At 40.6% G+C, this 22,674-nt stretch overlaps 1 protein-coding gene across 1 annotated transcript; it reads left to right on the top strand.

Moving 5' to 3' along the window:
• The first annotated feature begins 2,678 nt into the window (after window positions 1-2,678).
• On the top strand, window positions 2,679-22,630 carry CCDC150 (coiled-coil domain containing 150). Its single transcript, XM_050899984.1, has 24 exons — window positions 2,679-2,824; window positions 3,112-3,329; window positions 3,424-3,602; window positions 4,192-4,260; window positions 4,500-4,616; window positions 6,060-6,189; window positions 7,795-7,845; window positions 8,678-8,796; window positions 9,772-9,879; window positions 10,440-10,561; window positions 10,751-10,928; window positions 11,276-11,344; window positions 11,878-11,970; window positions 13,202-13,285; window positions 16,402-16,571; window positions 16,964-17,057; window positions 17,715-17,884; window positions 18,581-18,707; window positions 19,311-19,498; window positions 20,083-20,146; window positions 20,226-20,387; window positions 20,725-20,811; window positions 21,805-21,924; window positions 22,514-22,630. Exons 1-24 carry the CDS (start codon window positions 2,679-2,681, stop codon window positions 22,628-22,630), a joined length of 2,982 nt encoding a protein of 993 aa, XP_050755941.1.
• Window positions 22,631-22,674: the final 44 nt, after the last annotated feature.

Below are 22,674 nucleotides of genomic sequence, written 5' to 3' on the forward strand. Positions count from 1 at the left end.
CGCCTACATTTTTTATATAAAGTTACTCTTATTGAGCTATACACCAACTTCTGAAAGTAAAATAAAGAATGTGAATAAAAAGCTCAGATCAATCAGTTCTTTTAATGCAAACTAAATTAAGAATAGCATTTGATCTGTTTGTTTCAAAATTTATACAGTGCCTTCAGAATTAACTTTCTGTCAAATATTGTTACTCTACCTCAGCTCATTAAAGGATCTCTGAAATATAGTTTCCATTTGACCTACATATCAGTTGCTCTTTTATGTTCTCAATTCTTATACGTACTATTCTACTGCATAAACTAGGTATCCCTACATTGCCATTGTATCAATATCCTCTGATTAAAGAACAGCCTAAGTACATCACCAGTAGGTATCGAGAAACTATAGAATAAAAACAATGTAACTATTAATATTCAGTGTTATTTATGCATCTCTTCCTTAGGTGAGAATCTTAAGAGTTACTTAATTTATCATTTTTAATCTTCTTTTTCCATAGTGATCTTTATATTCCCTCACATCCCACGTTTCTTCACAAGCCTCCTGGCAACATCCCCCAGGCAAAGGCTTCCTGGAGCAAATTCTCAAGTGGAGCAATGACATCTTTACATCAGCTGAGGATCTTTTTATTAGATACACATTACTGATCAAATGCAGTGTTGGTCTGTCTGCAGTGTCACTCTCTTTGCTCAGAAAAGCTGCAACTCTTCCTCCAAAATAAACCAGTCATGCCAAAAGAGCCTTAAATCAAAACAATTATATTCACCAACGGAATGCAAAATTTTCAGCATTAATGGATAGCCACCAGGTGCAGTTGCCCAAATTACAAAATCTGTAGTCACCATGTTTAGATGTTCCAATAAATATAGTTCCTCTCTGCTGCCATCTACAGATAGATTTCAAATTTTTCAAAAATATACTTATCACTTCCAGATATATATTTAATAATAGGATCTCAGCATGCCCTACAAACCAGTTCACCCCAAATACGTATTACCTCAACAGTATTACCTCAACATATTAGAAGCTTCAGGCAAAGCTGAGCCCAAGTGATAAGTTGTCGAAAGGTATTTAGATGTTGCCACGCTGCACGCTGAGTGATGCCTGATCCTGTGCAAAATCCTCAGCTGGGAATTAGGTGCTCATGTTCCCTGTTCAATGCATGGGAAGAGTTAAGTCGTACACAGATGCCCCTCAGAAGCCAGATGAGCTGCCAAAAGTGAAAAGGAGATTCTGAATCTCTAGTATGGATATCTTAAACACCTTTGCTTGAGTCCCCAGCATATCTAATGCTTAATGGTTGTAGCATTGTTATTTGATGCCTGCTTCAGACACCACATTTCCAGTTTCACAGCTGTATGTTCTAACCAGGAGGCTACAACGTCAGTTTCCCTCTCTGCATAAAAATGAAACTCAGTAGACCAAAGTGGTACATTTTTAAAAGACTGACACCTCAGATGCACAGTGGAGACAGCATAACTCAGTAAGAGTGCTGGTCTGTATTAAATGACTGCATGACCGTTAAGTATAAAATACTATGCTTGCTTAGGGCACAAAGTGAACACATCATTTGATATGCAGTAAATTGATCATGTATAAAAATAACTATTAGCCTACAGGTTAGCATGCTCCTGCAGAGCATCCTCCCTATGGAGGATTGAGCCTACATACCCTGCAATCTGATTTTAAACCCCTTCAAACGCTAAAATACTTCAGCGTTTTGTTGCAAAACATGTTTCACTGTGAGGGCTATCTAAGCAGGAGAAGAAAGCCACACGTAATTCACGTAGCCCTACTGAAGTCCTTCACTGGCGTTTACGTTACAGCCGCCGTGCAACTCACTCCGCGCCGCTCTGTGACAGAGGCGCGACCGGCTGCGCGCCCCCCGCCTGAGGCCGGGGCCAGCGGGGCTCCGCGCTCCGCCCCGGCCTCTCTCCTCAGGGCCCGGCCGGCGGGCGAGAGCCGCCACCCCGCTGCCCGGGGGCAGCAGCCCTGCCGCCTCTGGCCGCGGCGTGAAGGGGCGAGGGCAGGAGAGCGGCGGGGCAGGTGACGGCCCCGCGGCCGGTCCGTACGTGATGGGGAGCCGGAGCGCCGGCGGCTGCCGACGCCGCGGAGGTGTGAGGCAGGGTGTGAGCTGCGCGGCGAGGCGGAGGGGAGGAAGAGAGGAGGGGAATCTCCTGTGCAAATCCCAGAACCCCGCTCACCAGCAGCAGCGGCTCAGGCGCACCCTGACACCGGAGGGCGACGCCGGACCCCCGGGACGCCCGCCCGCCGCGGGCACCGCCACCTCACGCACTTCGCTTACACCGCCGTCCCGCGGAAAGGGGGGACTACAGCTCCCAGCGTGCCGTGGCGCCCACCCTGTTGCGCATGCGCCTCCACGGTGCCTCGCCCCAGGTTCTGGACGGCTGCAGATCTCGGCGCGCATGCGGGACCGGCCGTGCGGGGAGCAGGTGCGTTTGAAGGGGCCGGAGCGCTATGGCGGTGGGCTGGCCCGGCCACAGTGGGTGGCGGTTGGGGGTGTGGAGGGTATGAGGGGGCTCGGCGGGCCGGGGAGGAGGAGGCCGAGGCCGGCGAGCGAGGCGCCCCAGGCCTGGGGCGGCTGCCGTGTGGGGGGTGCCTCAGCATGTCTGGTGCGGGTCCCCACAGGGCGGGAACGGGAGGTCGTCGGAGCAGCAATGGCCAGGCCAACCGTCATGCCGACGAGTGTCAGGGCGACCGTGCCCGAGGCCTTCATGGTGCTCCACCTGAGGATGAGGGTGGTGGAAGAGCAAACCAGCGCACTGGTGCGAGACCTGGAGGTGCTAGGTGTCGATGGGCAGAGGTAGGGAGAAAGCAGGGGTAAGCTTTTTCCTTCTTGGAGAGCTCACGTTTTTCTTGATTTTCCTCATCCTGTTCCTCTTTGCACTCATTTGCCATGGTTTGCTCTTCTCTCCGTGAGGGAGCTGGTACTGGCAGAGTCAGTGAGAATGGGCTACAGCAACCTGGGATCACACGAAACCTTCTAGCTGTACGAAATGTGGTTTCTAATCTAATTGCCTCTGTAATGCATACGTACAATGTCAAGTAGGTATGCATACACAGAGTAGGTCAGTCTTTTCTCCTTTTCAGCCTCGATCATTTCCACTCAAAGACCTCAGAAACACCTGCTGGTCACCCAGCCGTTAGCCCTGTGCAGGCCAGGGTAGCATTTGTGGGAGAAAGTACACTGTGGAAAAACTGTGAAACACTGGTGAATCGAATGTGTCGGTTAGAGAGTGTTGTACAGACCCTGAAATTAAATATCTTCCGGCTGCAGACAGAAAAGGAACTGATTCCAAAGCATGCAGGTAGTAAAAAAGGGTTTTTTACCACTTTGTTCTTCACTGTCCCTCCATATACTTTTTCTGTCAATGAAAGTTTTTTGCTTTTTCCTTGTGGCAGCCCAGTTGGAGCAGCGCCTGAATTCAATCCACGAGGAACATTTGCAAGAAATGAAGATTGTACAGCAAGAAGCCATGAAGTTGCACCAACACCTAAGTGATGTGAAAGAGGCTGAAGAAAAGGCAAAAGAAGACGTTCAGAGACTGCGTACTGCTCTGGAGATTACAACTGCATCCAAAGTACAAAAGCTTATGATCTTCTTATAGTTTCAAGTATTAACAGACTTGTTTTTAAGTACGTTCATCTCTGACATAGTTAAACAAAGTATACCCAGCTGGAAAAAGGAGTTTATGATATATTGTTGGCAGTAAGAGCAAACACTTTTGATAATGAGAATCTGTGCTTCCATGAATTAAAAAAAAAAATTACATAGGAAATCAAGAATAAAAAAATTTGAGATTTGTAGTTCTCTCATCTTCATGACTTAAGTTCATCCTGGCTTTCATGAGTAGAGTTCTCAATAGCTTTTGTGTTTTTCCAGGAACTTGTATTTCTCTGATATTCCAGTCTTACACTTCTATTACTATCTCCCCTGAAGAGAACTTCAATGGAGTATGTCACTCAATCTCAGTAATTGTATTAAAGAATGTGTTGCTTCTTAGTGCTTACACTCTTACATTCAGTGCTTTAGAGCACAGAACATCAGGCCGGAGATAGAAATCAAGTTCTAGGTGTTAGCATGGCAGTTGTGTTTTATAACACCTATTGCTTTTGCAATAGTTATGAACACGAAAGGATAAAAATACCTGTTCCTTTCATCTTCTTTAGATGGATGTAGTCATTGCAGCTGAGGAACTGAGGAACGCAAACCAGAAAATTAACTGTAGACTTCAGGAGGTAAGTACAAGAGCAAGGAGCTTAGTAGGAGGCTGAATTTGCCAAGTATTATTTAAAGATTTGAAGAAGATCCTTAAATAATATTCTGGGTGCAATTTTGGAGTGTGTACAACCCAAAGGAACGTGCCAGCCATGCTCATAACTAAATACCCAGACAGAACATCTTTCATATGTGATCTTGAAGTATTTGTTCAATCTACTTAATTAGACCTGGGTCAGAAAGTGTTTATTTTTTCTAGCTAACAGAACAGCTGTCCCAGGAGATCAGCCTGCGGGAGTCTTTGGAGGAATCCCAAGCAGCTGTGATGTGTCATGTACAGGACATGGAAACAACAGTAGAAGCAGAAAGGAAGCAGGTCTGAGAAACTTTCAGTCGTCTTTTGTATCTCATCTGGGACGAAGAGCAAGAACTGGGTGTCGTTCCTAGAAACCAGTTAAAACACTTTATAACTACAACATTTTGTACAAACGTTGATCAGAAGAGATCATATAGTCAAACTTCCTGCTTAAAGTGGGAATATCACAAACACTGCATTGGGGCAGTGGTGGATTTGTCTAGCAGAGTTCAAGGACTGTGATTCCATGGCTGCTTTAGGTATTTTTTGTAGTGCTGCAGTAATGTTCCAGTTAAGATTTTTTTTCTGGCATCCAATCTGAATGTTCCAAGCTTAAATTTGGGACCATTGCCCCTTCTTAAATCATTCAATGCAACTGAAAAGAGTTTGACTTCATAATCTTTGTAACTACCGCTCTGATTTGTGGGCCATAACTGGATCCTGCCTTAACCTCTTCTTCACCAGGCTGAACAAGGCTCTTTATAGTTGAGGTACTGATAAATCGATAGAAATGGATAGAAAATGCAATTTCTGAAAATATTCTGTTGCGATATTAAACCTTCTGGGAGTAAGAATGTTTTCTCCATTAATTGCCATGATGATAAAGCTAGATGTTTGTTGTCAGCTGTATTTGTATTATCTAGCTATTTTGGAGTGTGGGGAGGGGCCATAGTTCATGGTAGAAATGAACTGGCTCACACAATTCAAATAGAGAAAATGAATCCCCCTCTCTGCGTGCGTACACGCGCACAAGCCACATGCAGTCACTCTAACACTTCTGAATTCATAGCAACAGTTTAGTAAGGATAAAGGAAAGCAAATAGCAAAGTATCAAAACTTGAGTAAGTGGGTTTTTTTCCAATTTTTTGATGATCATCAAGATCTCTTTGAACCTGAAACATACAAAGTTCTGTTAGAAATTACTTGATTTTTTTCCTACATGCTTTTTATCATCTTTCTGTTCTTCTACAGCAGAAGTGGAAAAATGATGGATACATTATTAACTATACGAATTATACATCATGTGAGAAGCAAAGGCTTAGTTTAATTCATTTATCACTTTCTGATTGGTATAGTTGACCCTGTGGTATATTTATTAGTTAGCGTTAAAACAAAAAAAATTCCTCACAAAATGGCATGAGAGACTTGTTAAGTGCGTTGAGTATTGTGTGCACCTTCATCTTTTATACCTTGATCTTTTCTGTAATGTTTAATTGTGCAAACTTGTTAGATTCTGCCTGTCACATAAAGATGATTATAAGCACACATACACTGCGTTACATATAGAAATTGAGTTGCTTGCCATAAAAGTCTTCTGCATAAGATTGGGACAAGCAGAAAGAGAGGAGAAGCTGATCAGGCTATATCTTTTCCAGTTAGATCAACTTTTCAGGCTCTGAAATTTGCTTAGGTTTGCCTGACTGAATTCTGCATCTTAAAGAATAATCTGTGATATCATTGCAGGTACAGATACTACAGCAGGACTGCCAAGAGTTCTGTAAAGATGTCCAACTAGCCCGAGTGAGGCTGCAAGAGGAGGAGGAAAGAACTGCCCAACTGGAGCAACAGTGCACACAACTGAAAGCTGAGCTGGGTATGACAGCGGGTTCTTGTCGTAGCTTTCTAGCCCTTCTCTCACTGCTTCCACAGTGAGAGGAAACAAACACTGAGGTCCTCCAGATCTGTGGCAGGTGTATCAGTCAACAGGAATGGAGGGCACCGTAAAAGGTGATGAAATATTAAAGGTCTTTAGTTTGCATGTGATGTTTCTAAAGCTTCTTCTTACCTAGAGGAAACTGACAACAGTGGTAATCAGGGTAATGAATACACAACAACAATAGGAAAGGATTCCATCAGCATAAATTCTTTTCAGGGGAGACTTCATCTGGCAAGTAACCATTAACGCATGATTCCTGAATTGATGTGCAAGTAGAATGCCCATTGCTATTGAGTCTTTTTGCAGCCGATTAAAAAAAATGTGTTCTATTAAACATCAGTGTAAGGAGAAGCATCTTGGATAAGCCTCTAGTTGATGTCATTTAGATTCCCACTCTATTGATGTGAAAGTAGCTGCTTATAAGGGAGCTAAGTGGCATTTAATGCACTCCAGGGTAGGGGAAGCTCCATATTTCAAAATTAAAGGTAAATGTGCCTAACGTATAGTCTGTTCCTTATTCCCAAATAACTCACAGTAACCATGCCTAAATCCTAGCATAATTATTGTTCTTGTGATCCTTCCCTCAGGACGTATTTCAGATTTCTAGCTGCTACTTTCACAGAAGTGTTCCTGCTTCCCATATGTTTTGTTATTCTGCGAATCACACATGCGATAATTAACCTGTAGCTCACAAAAGGCAGTCAGCGTTTCTGTGTAAGGCATGGCAAGAGGAGAGAAGCTTGTCATGTTGCGGCAGAGTTGGCTGAATGGGGAGAATGATGGCCCAAGAATTCTTTCCTTCAGAACAAATCCATATGCAAATGACAAATTTAAATGAGATGTACAAATTTTATTCTGTATCAAATAATCTTCCTGATCAAGGCTTTTTCCCTTTGTTAATTGAAGGAACTTTTGAGTGATCGTTTGATGATACCTTGGATATCATAATATTTTGGCTAGATTTCCCTCCCTAGCCTGCTCATGCTGAATTGTCTCTTGTTATCTTCTTTTTTTTCCAGTATGTTATACAGCACAGTAGAATAGGAGGCTAGCTATTATAGGCAGGTTGATTCAAATTCCGACAAAAATGCTTCTGCTTTTAGATCTGTATGGTTTAAGCAGGGATCTAACTGTTGTTCTTTGTCAATGCACAGAAACTTGTAAAGTTGCATATGGGCTGTGGGTTATAGTCAGGACAAATCAGTTGCTTACACACTAGACAGCTGAATAAGAGACTTAGGGTTATTTCATTTGCTCAAGCAATTACAGAAGTGGTATGTGTAGGAGATTGGCATGATGGCATGCTTAATTTTAAAATTAAATAAATTACAGTTAATTTATGGAATCAATTTTAAGAGCTAATTTTGCTGAAATAATGAAGTTATCAAGAAAAGTGTTAAAGAACAACACATTTGTAGAAATCTTACCTGTTTGTGGCATATTCAGTAACTTAGCTAAACTAAAACATTGAATCAAAATGTCACCTTTTAAAATTTCCAAACAGATGATAAAGCATGTCCTGACATTCTTTTGTATTTTTAGACTCCAGGAACTGTATCATTTCCCAGCTTGGTGAAGAAGCAAAAGTAAGTTGTAAACAAGTATTCGTGAAGAAAATAGCTAAATAAAGATCAGAACTGCCTATAGGGGGCCTTTCAAATGTGTCACACTTCAGAGGCAGAATTTTTATGTGGACCAATGCCAAATGTGACCAAGGCTACTAACCATTGAATGTCTGATTTTTTATTTTATGAGTTTGGGGTTGCCCTACTTATTTTTTGGAAGATTAGCTTTTGCATTCTACTGAAATATCAAAACAGTGATATGAATGCCTTCCTTGGAAAGCTAGAACTGACCACGAAACACAGTTGTGTTAGCACAAGTATTGCATACAAAGGAGACAAATAGATGAATAGGTGATTAATACTACAGAAAAATCAGAACTTTGGTCAACTGGGTACCAAATGGGTGAAGAGGTATGCTTACTGCCAATCTAGGGACTGTGTGTGCTGTCTGAAGTCTTCTCTGAAAGAGTAAGTTTCAGTGAAGATGATGTAAAAGTTCAGCTTAGACGTGGAGTCTCACCGTGCTGGCAAAGGATTCCTTCAGTTGTGAATTGTCCCACTTCGGCAGGGAGATCTTTTAAGCTCAGAAATATTGAGATTAATTATAGTGGAGACTAATAAGTTTGAGCTCAGAAGGGTATGAAGTCACGCTCAACTTTCAAAGCTAAGTTAGAGCAAGTAGCACTTTGGTATTATTTCAAGGTATATTTTGGAAAGAGGCTTGTACTATAGGAGCCATGTCCGGTGCTTGCAAGAGCACATAGCCACGTGACAATAGCTTAAAGGAAATAGGCAAGTATGAAACAAAGACTTGATATTTGTGAAGTGCCTGGCTAAATGACATGTAAATTTTTTCTCAGTGGACGTTCTGTTTTATTGCCCCTTAGAATGCACAGCTGTCCTTAGTGAACAACGCAAAGAGAACCTGCAACTTCAGTCTAAAATGACTGCCCTGCGAGAAACAGCGGAGAAAGTACAGGTAATGAGAATAGCTACTCTTGTTTTTAAAATGGAAATAAAGTATAACAAAACAAGTGATTACAGTGAGAAATGATTATACATTTACTAGGAAGCCTCAAATGCAGGTCAGGAGACAAACTTTAGTGCCCTCAGGTAATGCAGGCTAATGAACAACTTCAGTGAAGGAATTCAATCACTAGCCTAAGTAACTGTTCCAGATTTCCCAGCCTTAAGGCTGGAAAGGTTTTTTTCCCCAATACTTATTTTGAATCAGCTTTTTTTGAAAGTGTGTTCTTCAGGGGCCAGGACATGCAGAACTACTGCATGCCCTCTTCTATCTACCCTGGAAGTAGTACATTTATATTCCTTTGCACCTTTAGATTGTACATGAATATGTTTCTATTAATGAGTCAAATATGGAGTACCTGCTTGGCTAAAACTTCCTCTGCCTTTTGGGACAAAAGGTTGACCTCAGTACATTCTAAAAAATTTTATTTATTCTACTTTCCCTCTTTTTAGAACATATTTTAGAAAACATTTTTCTGTTTTTTCCCCTGCCCCCCAACAGATACTTGTTTATTGGGCGGTGTTCACTGGTAATGGGATTTGAATATGTCTTTCACAGAAAGTTCCATTTTTCTTTGGTTATCTACAATAATTCAACTGTGAAATTAGTAGGGGTCTATTTTCAATTTTTGCCTTCTTTGCCTTAGAAACATTACTTTTTCTGGACTTCAAAACTACTAAGCGATTAGGCTTGATTGGTAGGTTAAACTATGTTCTCTTTTTTCCCATTACTGTAAACTTTTAACACCTTGGAACAAGTCTACCATAAATTGGGACTACCTGAGCAAATTTTTTTGGACACTTTCTACCTAAAATAGATTTTTCCATGTCTGCAAGAGATTTTGAAAAAGTTTCTGATAGCCTGCTATGCAGAAAAAAAACCCCAAACCCTGAAAACATGTTTGTCCTCCTCCTCCTATCTAACCAGGTCCTTAATGACCACTTAAGCCAGCAATGCTCAGAGCTCAGCACCACGCTCCAAAGTGTTGCCGTGGAGAATGCTAAACTCATTTCAGATCATCAGACCATGCTTAAGGTATGTAGCCTACTATTACAGTCCAAGAAAGTTGTCTGCAGCTCAGACATTAGACAACAGACTAATTCCTAATACTGATAATCTGTGGGAATACAGTAAAATACTTCACATATACCAATGGAAGTTCTATAAAGGTGGTGATAAAAAAGTGTTAGTGTCCTTCTTTGGCAAAGATTTGTTTTCAGTACAGAGAAAAAAAAAGTCATGTTATGGGGGGAGTCATGTTACATGGGGAAAGAGTGTAAATATGATAATACTATTTATAGAAACATCCTGTAACAACCACTGAGAAAGGAATGTAGGAATTAATGGGCATTGTAGGTACTGTAAATGCAGAAGCTGAGTGGAAGTAATAAGGATCTGAGATTAAATACATATATAAAAGCTAGGTAAGGTGAACTCAGCTTTGACACCCTGTTCAGGAAGCAGCACACCACAATATGCAGAACTATAGGGATGATGCAGGAGCTCGATGAAAAATTAACAGCTTTGTAAATTAATTACTTGTCCCTCATCATTCTGATGTTAGTGTTATTGCCTGGGTAATTTTTCCCCTTTAGGCAGAACAAGAAAAGAATCGTAAGCTGCAAGAGCAAGACTCACTTCTGAATGCTGCCCGTGCCAACATTCTCAGAGAGCTGCAGAGTGTGCAGCATGAGAAGGCTCAGCTTCAAAGAGAGCTGTGAGGAGTTTTCTCGTCTGCAGCCTCTGTCTCCCCTTCCTCCGTTGCATTCTCACCACCTTGATTTCTGCTTCTCTAGCACTTGTTACTTATTAACGCAGAAGGGCCAGTTTGGTATTTAATATGGAGGCCGTCTTCTGTCCTTCTGTCGTGCTAGAACTCCAGCTTGGCTATTTTGTCTTTCTTTAGGGAGGCCTTGCGTACAGAGCATGGCAAATACAGGCAGAAAGCAAGCCTTGCTGAGGAGGCAGCAACTACACAGAGACAGCTTTTGGAACGTACTGTTGCTAGACTGCAAGGTGAACTTGAGACGGCTTTGAAAGAGAAAGGATCTCTGCTGGCAGAAAAGGAAGATCTTCAACAGGAGGTACAGAAAACTTACTGTTTTAAAGCTATGTTCTTGAAGGCTGCTTTCGGACCCACATCACTAGAGTTCTTATTTACATACCAGTTTTGCTTTCAGAACGATTATTTTTTGCTATTGTAGTGGCAAGTGTGACACACTTTCCCCTTTCCTACTATGCTTGTATTTTGACCTGTAATGTCTCCTCTCTGAAGCATGAAAAGGGAGAGAAGACAGGGCAGCTCTGCAGATATTATTTCTGAACTTCGGAGTTGACTTGCAACTTTCAGATCAACTGTTCTGAAGATGCGTAGTATTTCTATGAATCCGGAAATTTTCAGGTGACAATGATTTCACATTTCTTTTGACAGATAAGGACAACAGCAAAGGAAAAAATACAGGAAAGGAACAAATTGGAAGTGGAAAAAACAGAGAATGAGGTATCTTGCGATGTATATGGCTGTTCTTTAAATTTAATGTTGTCTTTCTCTAAGTTTTCCTTTCATTTTGCTTACTCTCTCTTAACTAAATTATTTCTAAATAATGTGATATTTACCATAGCCCTATTGTTCACTTTGCTGTTTGATATTTTTCTTGTCTATATGGATGTGTCCTTTGGAGCAGCAACCCTACTGCTACCTACACAGGGCCCTATTTGTAGTAACAAGTTTGTTATGCTATTATGGCAAATGATAAATAATTTTCAGCTTCTCCTAGCTGTTTTACCTGTGTAGCTTCCTTGTGTATGCATAGCCTGGAAAAGGAGGAAAGGTAGCGTTTGTGGTATAAATGAGAAATTCCTTAGTGTTATGACTGAAGTCAGCATGATTCTTTCACTGTTGTGGAAGAGCTCTCTGAAACAGGAGAGACTATACCTAATCCATATGTAGTGCTGAGGTTTTGTGATATTCATGTATTGTGACTGTGGAAATCTCGAAGTGGTACGATTAGAGTTGGATTTTCTTGTTCATAGCTAGAAATGGTTTCTATGAAACTCACTTTGCAAACACTAGAGGAAGAGAACAGGAGACTATTGGATCGCTTGGCTGCACTGGTACATGAGCAGGTAAGCCACTAATAAAGTAGATAACTGATGACTGATAAGTAACTGTAGCAGGAATCAAGGTGCTCTTTGAAGTAATCTGTATTTTATGGAGAGTGGCTGATCAAATTAAGGAATCAAAAAGGGGAAAAAATTAAAACAAAAGGATAAGATACCTCAAATGTTACTCCATCTTTTTAGATGTCTGTGTGGGATGAGGACTATATAGAGCTTCAGGTATTGGACATTTAGGTATGTCATTAAAATCCTATGACTACATTCCATTTTCTAGTACAGGTATATAGCTTATATGTCTGTACATATATATTCAGCTTGTGTACATTGGGAAGGTATTAACAACAGTTTTATGCCCTTTGTGGACAAATTTGCACTTGGGACCTCATTCCCTTTTTTTAGCTTGTTCCCGTTCCATTATTTCTCATTACTCTGTCACCTGGATCAGGATACTTGACTGGTTCCAGAAAAGTTGAGTAAAAGCTTAGTAATACTGTGCTACAAGTGCTTTTACCATTGGGTTTTTGTTTTGTTTTTTTTTTTTTTTTTTTTTTTTTTACAGTGTTGGATGTAATGACCGGTTGTATACATTGGAGATCCTAAGAAACACTTAGCTGCTGCTAAGGTCCTAACATCACAATGCTAAAAAATTAACTGAAACACCTCTTGAATGTTTGTTATTTGATAATCAAAGTTACATTTCTACAGTGGTCTGTAACATATGTATATCTTCTTTCTGTTTAACACAGAACTCCTTTGGCAGTCATCAGTTAAAGAATGTGAATCAATAGAGCATTCAGAACCTTAAAAAGTTGCCTGATTTTTAGGGTTTTTTTGTATTCTTCACTGTCTAAGTTATTTTAGTTCTGTCCATGCTTTCTCATTCTTCTAGTTATTTTTGCTTCTCTGTTCCCTATTGTCAAAGGTTTCTTTCATCTCTCCATTTCTGTTGCCTGTGCTTCCAGGACAGTGGCCTTCTTGTGGCCATCTGGAAGGCTGCACCAATTTGAGCAATTCTTCCCAGAGATTAAGCTGTCTTGGAGGAATTTATGCTATTTGGATATTTTTATATTTTATTTTTTTTAAAATGTTTTTGTGTTTCACCTAATTGAAAATTTATACCTGAAGCAACACAGGAAAGTTAAAATATTCAGGGAGAAACAGGACACTGAGCACCTTTTTTGTTGCTTTTTGCCTTGTTTTTCCTACGGAATGGTGACATCTGCTCTTTTTTCCTCAGTGTGCCCAGCAGCAGGTGCAACAGGTGCTGGCAGAGCTGACTGACAGCAAGAATAAACTGACCTGTGACAAAGGAAAACTTAAGGTACCTCTCAGCATCCTATTTGTCAGCTCAAAAGGGAAACTCATTTTTTATGTTCATCTAAGATAAGGTTGTTTAAGCTTAACTCTTCAGTACTTAATTTGGAGGGAAGTGCTTATTTATCTTCTCTACTTAATTTATTTGTGTAGTGTCAAGCGCGTATATTAAGAGAGTTCTGTATCAAAATCATCTTCGATCCTGCTCATACTGCCTTTGGGTGACAAGATGCTGTTGATGTAGCATCTCTAGGATTTGTGATAATTAAATTGCTTAATGTGTGAAAGTAGTAGAATGGCTAAGAACCACCAGGGGGCATTAAAACAAAATATATGTGTAGAAAATTGGTTGAAAGATTAGAAACGTGGAAAACTGTATAAAAAATACAAATTAATAAGGAGGGAGGCAAACCATGGTGGTAAGCAAAAATAAACAGCATATATAAGCTTTCTTAAGCAGAAGTTAGCTAGACAGTAAATGAGGTGCTGAAAGTGAAGCTTTTACTTCAGTGTGACCTATGTCATAGAATTTGGGACAGTGGTGCAAAGATTCCTGAGTTTCTTTTAAAACCAGCACAGAATGTGTAGTGATTATTAGAGAGCAAGAAAGCTGCTTTTATGCAATAGTCCTAGGTCTGATGGTAGTGACAGAAGTGACCAAGACATCGTACTTAGATTAAAACAAGGTGAATTTTAATCTGGAATTATTTCTATGGAAGGATAAGTTAGAAGCAATTCACTTGCTCCTTCTCCTACTATGGGACTCAGGGAAAAGAAAACATTTGCTCTGGGCAGAGACATTGTCACATCACTCTGCTTCTGTGTTCCAGATAAGATAATGCTTTTCCGTTTCTGCACTAAAAGAAAGCTGAGCTATTTTGCCACATCTCTTTCTTAAGAATGAAGTGCAGAAGCTGGAGGAAGAGCTGTAGATGCACGTTTAGATAATAGTGAGCTTTGCAAGTGCATTGCATAGAGATCAAATACACTCAGGTGAAACAGAACTTTGAGAACTTCTTACCCCTCAGAATTAGGGTCAGACTAACTAATGCTTACATAGCCATTAGAAATCAGATTCAACACAGTTTTTCCTGAAGAACAGGGCATATGTTTAACTGTAGCATTCTAGTCTGCAGCTGGAAACAGAACCTGATTTCATCAAAACAAACACGAGAACAATGGAAGCTCAGCTGAACAGAGCTGTTTTTCATGCAAGCTGATTGCATGTATTCAGGCTAGAAAACACACAGTTTACAGGATTATAAAGATAGTCCTCAGGATTTATTATTATTTCCCAGTAAGAGAACAAATAGTTGCAGATAATACTTGTCTAGCTGTATTGCTGGGAGGCAGACAGTTATTCTGCTTCAGTCTGTTCGCTCAGTCTTAATAGACAGAAGTACAGAGAAGAGGTGTGTTATCCCGGGCAGTGAAACCAAGCTTGTAGGTATAAAACTGTGAAGTGGACTCTGCTCTGTGATGAGTTTGCTATTCTAAGCTGTAAGTTCAAGTAACTGCATTGAGACTTCTGTTCATAAGCAAGAATGAATTTGTAACAGTAAGTGCTCTTTACAGACTCCCCTTGCTTCTCAGATACCAAAGCAATCTTGTAATCATTTTGAGTTGGAAAACTAAAGAGGCAAAAGTGACAAACTGTCAATCATATCCATACTCTCTATCGGTCTAGAAATTAGACAGAAGATGTAGCCACATTTAGGACACTTCCCTGGAAAACAGGAGGTCCTATTTTTGCCTTCTGTTTCCAGAAAGCAAAATGAATCAAAGTTTCTCCTGTACTCTCCATCGTAGAGGATGGTCCATCAAATACTCAAAGGCTATTATGTTGATGACTGGAATCCATGACCTGAATGCTTTCAGATTTTGGGAAAGTTAAAACACTCAGTTCCATTGGTTTGCAGGTATAGAGAGCTAGCTGTAGAAAGGTCTCACAGTGGGAGCAGACCAGAGCCGTGCTCAGAACCAGGGGACTGTGCTGGCTCTGCAGAGCTGTGACAACGGCTGACATCATAGACTTCTAATGAAGTTCCAGTCAGCACTGTGTCTCGCTGCTGCTGAGATACAGAGGGAAATCACATGACTTTGGATAATGTGCTGTGGAAAGTATCACAGAAGAGAGCTTAAGTATCTTCCTGAAGTAATGCAGACTTAAGAATAAGATGTAGCATCTACTTCTGCTCCAGTGAATAGATGTTTTGGAGAGTGTTTTTTCAATTTCTGTTTTTGGTACTCATATCTTCACTGCCTCAAAGGGCTGACTGATTTTCTGATAGGAATGGCACCAAAAAGAAAAAAATCCCCAGCAAGGTCTTGGCAACAGAAGTCTCCTGATCATAATGCTAGGTCAGCTGCAGGCTCAAGAGAAGAAACTATGAGATCTGATTTATGAGCTTGTGCTCACCACTCTACTTTACACTGAGTTCATTTTGAACAAGAGGAGCAGTCAAGAAACTCGTGTCTGAATGTGGAGATTGTCCTAGGGTCAGCCAGAGGATTCTGTTAAATGCTATAAAGAACATGGGAGAAAAACTGGAGAATATAATAGACATTGTCACTGCAAGATCATTGAAAACTGGGTGCTCTACTGAGATTAATGAAGGAGACTTTAATGTGGTGAGTGATGACTATGAAATGCAAGTTAGAATGATGGTTCATTTCAGTTGACTAATTGATGACAATGAAGAAATGGCTGAAAATTAACAGGGACCAAAACCTTTGAGTGTTTTTTGTTTGAAAGAGATGCAGATGAAAACTTAGGCTAAGCAACATTAGAATCAACAACTGGTTTTGACTAAAAACCCAGCTTCATGCATGTGTGGCTCTTCCTGAAGCCTGGGTGCCAAGAGTTCAGAAGCATTGGAACTATCAGTTTAAACACTCACAAAAAAAAACCCCCAAGAACGCCACCACACATTCAGCTTGGGCTTAAACCAGGGGTAGAACAAAGGTTATATAATTAGAGGAAGCTATTTCCATGTTCAGAACCATCGCATGCTCTTGGCACTGCTGCAAGCATGCAGGGTACTTATAAAAGAATCCTTTAATAAAACTCTAATAGATGACTTATTTTCCTGCTCCTTTTCCTAATGATTTCTTGTACTGCAGATTGCAAACCTGCAGCACCAGCTGGACACAGCAAAGGATGATAACAGTAAGGTGACAGCCATGCTGGAGCATGTGTTAGCTTCTCATAACAAGATGCAAGCAGCTCTGGATGCAGTACAAACTGAGCTGGGACACAAGGACACTGAAATCAGCAACCTTAGAAAAGACAAGTAAGTGAAAACTGATGCTGTTTCTGTGGTCTGTGAGCAGCGTCGTGAAGACAGATAGAGTTGAAGAGTGGCATCTTCCCCATGGTTCTGGCTAATAAACTATAGGACAAGTTTGTTTGAAAAGTTTCCTACATCCTTTCCAGCAACACTGAAACATACTTAGTACTAGTGAACCAAGTACACCACGTGCTTGTAGCTAACTCTGCAAGCTTGGCAGGCCTTGTGCATCTTGTGGAAAGTAGGTAAAAAACAATTTAAGTTTAACTTCAGTCACAGGCAAAACTTAATATGGTTAAGGTAGAGAACCAGACTGTGAGATGGTCGCCACTTCAGAGGAGATGTGCACAAATGGACTTAATGCATGATTCTTTTAATCTGATTTCCATTTTCAGGAGCCAGACTCAACAGAAAATACAGAGGTTAGAAACAGAATTGGAACATTGCCAAGCCAAACTGGTTGCCCTGGGAAGGCAGCACAGCAGCCAGGTAGAGACTGCATTTTTCCATAGTAACAGCCACCACTGCATTTTTGGTGTTGAGCCAAGTACCTTCTCTTTTTCTGAATACAATATGGTGTGACACACTCATGTGAATCAAGGCAAAAATATTCTATCAACACTTGGCTGCATAGCAGGAAAATCGTTATCCAAGTGTTGAAGGAGGCAAGCATCTCCTCTCTAAAGAAAAATTCCTTGGCACAGGTGAGGGTTTTACAGTCTGCAGCTGGATACGTAATATAAACAGAGATTTCGGACGTTTATATAGCCTTTATTTTTTTCTTATTAGAATGGAGGGGAAAAGAGTCCAAGGAATTGCTTTCATCTCTCCTCGTAACACTTAGTGTCAAAAGGATTACCTCACAACCCAAATACACTCACTATTGGCAAAGAACGTTTTTTTTTTTTTCCAAGAAAGTCATGCCTATATGACAAGTTGTTCTGATTCTTCTGACTAAGCCAGTCAGTGGATTGTGATTTTAAGGATTCCCATTTAGATGCCTGTGCTTAGGACATTTGTAATCAGACAGTTGGTGAACACACTGTTACTTCCTGTAAGTTGATACTGACTGGGAAGGGAAAAAATATTTCTTTCTAAGCTTTTTCATTTGGGTAAGTGTAAATCTGATTTGTTGTTACTGCACAGGTGGAACCACTTTGTAAGGCACTAGAAAGTGCTAGAACAGACAACAAAAAACTTGTTCTTCATTTGGAAGAAGTTCTGCAGGTCAATAATACCCTGCAGAGCAAGCTGATCCAAACTCAATATGAACTGAAAAGTAAAGAAACTGAGCATCAACAGCTGATGGTGTGCAGGTAAGACCAGATCCATGATACTATGCTTGAGAGAAACATTACTTTGCACTACCATCAGAGCTTTATGGCTTTACTCATCTGTCAATATCAGCATTGACTGTATGCTGAGCCGGTAGCACGGTAGATTCATGCAGAGCTATAGAAGTGGGCTCTTTCACTCATTCCCATAACGACTCTTTGACCAACTCTGCTGTACTAAGGAACTGCTTACCCAGGGTCATTATGGCACTTCTACAAACAGCTTTTCCATAAGGATAGCAGATATCACTTCCACTTTGAAGTGGCCTGCAGTAGCTATAGCAAGGAGAGCACAGGATAGCTGTTTAAATTCCCCACCCAAAACTGAATGCTAGTAAGTAAAACCTCAAACCTAAGTATAGATGCAGTCTGAATCTCCTCATTATGCATTGTCTAAACAGGCTTGGCCATTTAATTTTCTGAAGGAAAGTAAGTTGTCCTGAAGTTTTTTTTCCAAAAAGTCTTATTTACCTTGCATAGGTATTTTGAACCTCCTTTTAAATAAATGGAATATGAAATATTAGAAAACACATTCCAATCTTTAAACAGTAGCGGTGCAGAGAGTATATCCAAGACAAAAGTATTTACAAGGGAATTGTCTTTCCTATTCTTGTGTTTAAAAAATAAAGTATATTAAATATAAATGTGAATAACTGAATTTGTTTCTTCTCTTTAAAGGGAACAGTTGATGGAAAAAGCCAAGACTGAGGAAAAGATGTATGCTGAACACTTGGAGTCTTTGAAGAAGCAGTTTCAAACTGAACAAGAAGCTTCCAGGAAAGCTGCCTGTCAAGAATCTGCTGAGGTGAGAAGGGATAGAATTAAAAGATTTCAGTGAATGACTTCCAGAGAAAGAGGTCTGCTTTACAGTTTTCCAACAGAACAAGAGCAGCTCATGACTAATATTTGTCTCCTTTTCCATTTGTCATGGAGTTGTCCATCACTTGTATACAACAAACAGAATTTTGTCGTGTGGTGGACAGACATTTTGGTGGCCATACATAGTGATATCTGTGCTCTCAACTTTTTCAAGTACCGCCCTATATCCCCCAACACTATATACCTCATTGTACATAAGATCTAGACGTTGATATCAGTCATTCCAATGACTTCAAAAGGATAATCTGGGGTTGTATAGCAATCTCCAGGGATAAAATACTGGTTTGGAAGTCTGCTTTGTTTCTTGGGGGCTGGATCATAAAGCTCAGCATAACCTTAGTATTACTCAGATCCCAGCATTCACTTTTTTCCCCTTTGTTAGAAGGGTATTACAGAAAAGTCAAAACACCAGGTGCTGTACCATACTTCAGATACAGCAAATCAATTGGGTGTGCTGCTTATTAATTGTTGTATAGAATGAACTAATTCTTACAGTTAATGGGAACTCACTTTTTCGTCTTTCCCCTAGGTAAAGAAATCCCTTGAAGAATCCACCTCCAAATTGGCTGAAGTTTCCTGTGCTAACAGGGAGCTGCAGCAGAAAGTAATAGAGCTGGAAAAGTCTTTGTCCAGTTACAGGGAAAGGCTAAAAAGCCAAAGAGCTCAAGTCAGACAATGCCTGGCCTATAAAGCTAACACAGAAAGGGTAAAGAACACATTTTTCAATGAAGACAGATGTCCTAGTTGAGAACTCCTTTTTTCTCCTACTCAGTAGGACTGCTGTTGATCCTTTGCCGTGGAGCTAGACTTGAAAATAAAATTAACTCTGGACTCAAATTCTGAACCAGAGATGAATAGATCCATAGCAGCTACAGTAATTATGTGGCTTCTCCTGTCATCCCTCCCGCCCATATTAAATATGATGCCATAGAGTCCCATCCCCCCATTAGATTTTTATAGTAGTGTTTGTCCTCTTTATCATTTTGTGGATACAGTCTGTTTAATTATTGATTGGGCCAAACGTTGCTTGTGTAGTGATTAGTCCCTTTCCATCCTTTATAGCCATAGAACTTACGGCTCAACTGGTACCTGATCCTAAATGAGAATCTAGACTCCTTTGCAACTCTGCCACCTGCTTGTTCCCCTTTCCCTGGTGGGGCATGGGTTCTCTTAACTTTGGTCTCATAGGGCAAGAAATAAGGACACAATGTGCAGACATCTGCAGAAATAGTTCCCATGTAACAGCCAGTGAGCCTGAAAAATTCCTGAAGTTTTGTTTCTCTCAACAATTTCCAGGAGACTGAATCTGAACTGAGGAAAATGGAAGCAATAAAAGAGGAGTATCAGAAGAAGAATTATGAACAAGTGAGCTTTCTTGACCAGTTTCCTCAATAGACTGATCTGCTAAAATGTTGTTGGAATTTCATTCTTGTGTTGTCTTCAGTCACAGGACATCCAGAAATTTGTGTCAGAGTTGAAAAGTGTGCAGAGCAAGATGCAAGTGGTGTTGAAAAACCAGCATGAAGTGCAAGTGCAGAACAGGCAGCTGGAGACCCAGCTGGAAGCGGAGCGAAGGCGAAGGCAGCAGCTGGAAAATGAATGTCAGGTAAAGTGATAACAGCATGAAAAAGTGGTGAGACACACATGGAAGCATTTTTGTGCGAAATCTGTGGGGTTGTAGAAGAGGTGGTAGAAAGACTTTATGAACTCAGTCAAAAGATATTCCTATAAATCATACTGTGTCTGCTCTAGAAAGCCCAAGTAACAACTTAACATACATTCACTATATGTCTGACTTTAGAGAGAGAGAGGATTTTTTTTTTTAAATTATAGAACTCTAAGCTATTTACAATAAAGATTGGAGAGTCCTCCTGTAGTAGTGCAATTTTTTTGTGCTGTGAAACAATTGTATAGAAGTCATTGTTACTTTTTTTCCTACCCAGAAACTGGAAAAAGCAGTCAAACATCTGAAGAAATATAAAGAGGAGACAGAAAAGAAACTGAAGGAAGCCAGCATAGAGTCAGAACAGGTGAGACTAGTTAGCATTAGAATAATAATTCATTGAAAGTAACAAGACAGTATTTCAGCATATGCACCAAGTAACCCTTTCAATCTCAGATACAGGTTTCTGGTGAAGAGTGAGGTGCATCCTTGGCCTTTTCAACTAAGTGGCATTTATCATACTTTTAAAAAAAAAAAAATTTAAAAACTTTTTCTTTTTTGTGAATCAATTCAATTTAGTGGGGCTTGTAAGAAGAGCTTTCGTCCCCGACAACCTGTTGTTTTTATCAGGCTCGGGATACCTGTGTTAACCAACCAACCAAAAGTGTTGTGGCCAAGTAAATTGTCCCCCTGAGCTGCTCTTCTGTCACTCTATATATGACATCATGCAAAACCACATTTCCCACCCCCCCCCAGCCCCAAGAATTCATTTGTCCTTGCATCACCTCATCCTTGCACTACTGTGCCACAATATCCAAATTATTATAGCTTGTATGGATTACTATAGTAGTTTGGGGTCAAAATCTAGGGGTTTAGATCTTTTATAGGGTATTAACCAGCATAAAATAAAGTAATAGAGGTGCCCCAGCCTGAGGTCTTACATGCTGCTTATCAGTCTAAGTACTGTTCTGTGATTAGAAAGAGACCTTAATAGCAAGAGAGTATTCCTAAAGCATTCTTCAGGCAAAGTTAGTCTTCCCTCGTCTTTCTCAGGAGTTTGTGGTGCTCAGCATCCATTTTTTCACCCCTTCTTCCCAGTGCCTCTGTATTTTATGCTGTGTTGGAGACTACATTGACTTCATTACCCCCCAAGAGAGGGGCAACTTTGTAGTGCGGACCTCTCTGATACATCCTTTAAACAGCAATGGAAGAGGGCATCGTGGAGAGTTCCTACCCCTATGTACAGGAGAAAGATTTGAGTTGTATGCTGTTCTGCCCCTTCTTGCACAGAGCTCAAAAACTGGAACACAGCATGTATTAACTGTTGTCTCTGCAGTTCTAATTACACTGTCTTGCCTAGATCACAACTAGCCTAGAAGAAGCTCACCGTTGGTTCAAATCTAAGTTTGACAGCCTGCAGCTGGAAGTTGGGAAAAACCACCAGCCAAAGAACTCTGAAGAGAGCAGCTCCAAAAAGGAGGTAAAGAAAGCAAGCGCATTGATTTCAAAGGCGGAAGCAAAAAAAATAGGTGGGGGAAGTATTTGGTAGCTCATTAGCAGTCAGGATTTCAGTTTCCTAAACTTACTTTTGTAGTTCCTTACACAGGGGTGGAAAACAGACCCCTCTTCTAGTTTAGTTTGTTTCCTCCTCTTTTGCCAAAGGACATATTTAACCAGCAAAGAGTATTACAAGTACAAGATAGCTTGAAGGGACTGTTTCTGTACTTAGAAAAGTTCTGTTGCACATACTTCATTTTTTGTTGATGCTCATTAACCAAATACTTGTCTGAAAGCTAACAGCTAGTATATTTTCTTCTCTGCATTCACCTCGGTTTCAGTGATTCTCCTTCCCCTCCTCCATACCTTTTACAGATACCCTTTCAAAAGCCGTGCTTACCTTGTTTGTGTAGATTCATCAGCCTTCTCCATAATTGGTAGTTCTTGTATAGCTGTGTAATTAGCTTTAGAGATGTACGTATTAAACTGCTGAAACTTTAATCTCTTCTTTGGTAATGACAAAGATTCCCCAAACAGTCATCAGCTTCATAAAACATTGCATCTTTTCCCAGGAGAAAAAGCAAGAGCTTCCCACTCGCATCTCCCTGGACAGCAGGGCAAGGACCCAAGGCCTCCAGCTCACCACCAGGAAGGCCCACGTGAGCTGGACAGGAAATGAGCTCACTTGACTGGGTGATTCCCAGCCCAGGGAGAGCATCACCTGCTGCCAGGA

Source organism: Gymnogyps californianus, chromosome 7 (assembly GCF_018139145.2).
Source record: "Gymnogyps californianus isolate 813 chromosome 7, ASM1813914v2, whole genome shotgun sequence".
Classification (NCBI taxonomy): Eukaryota; Metazoa; Chordata; class Aves; order Accipitriformes; family Cathartidae; genus Gymnogyps; species Gymnogyps californianus.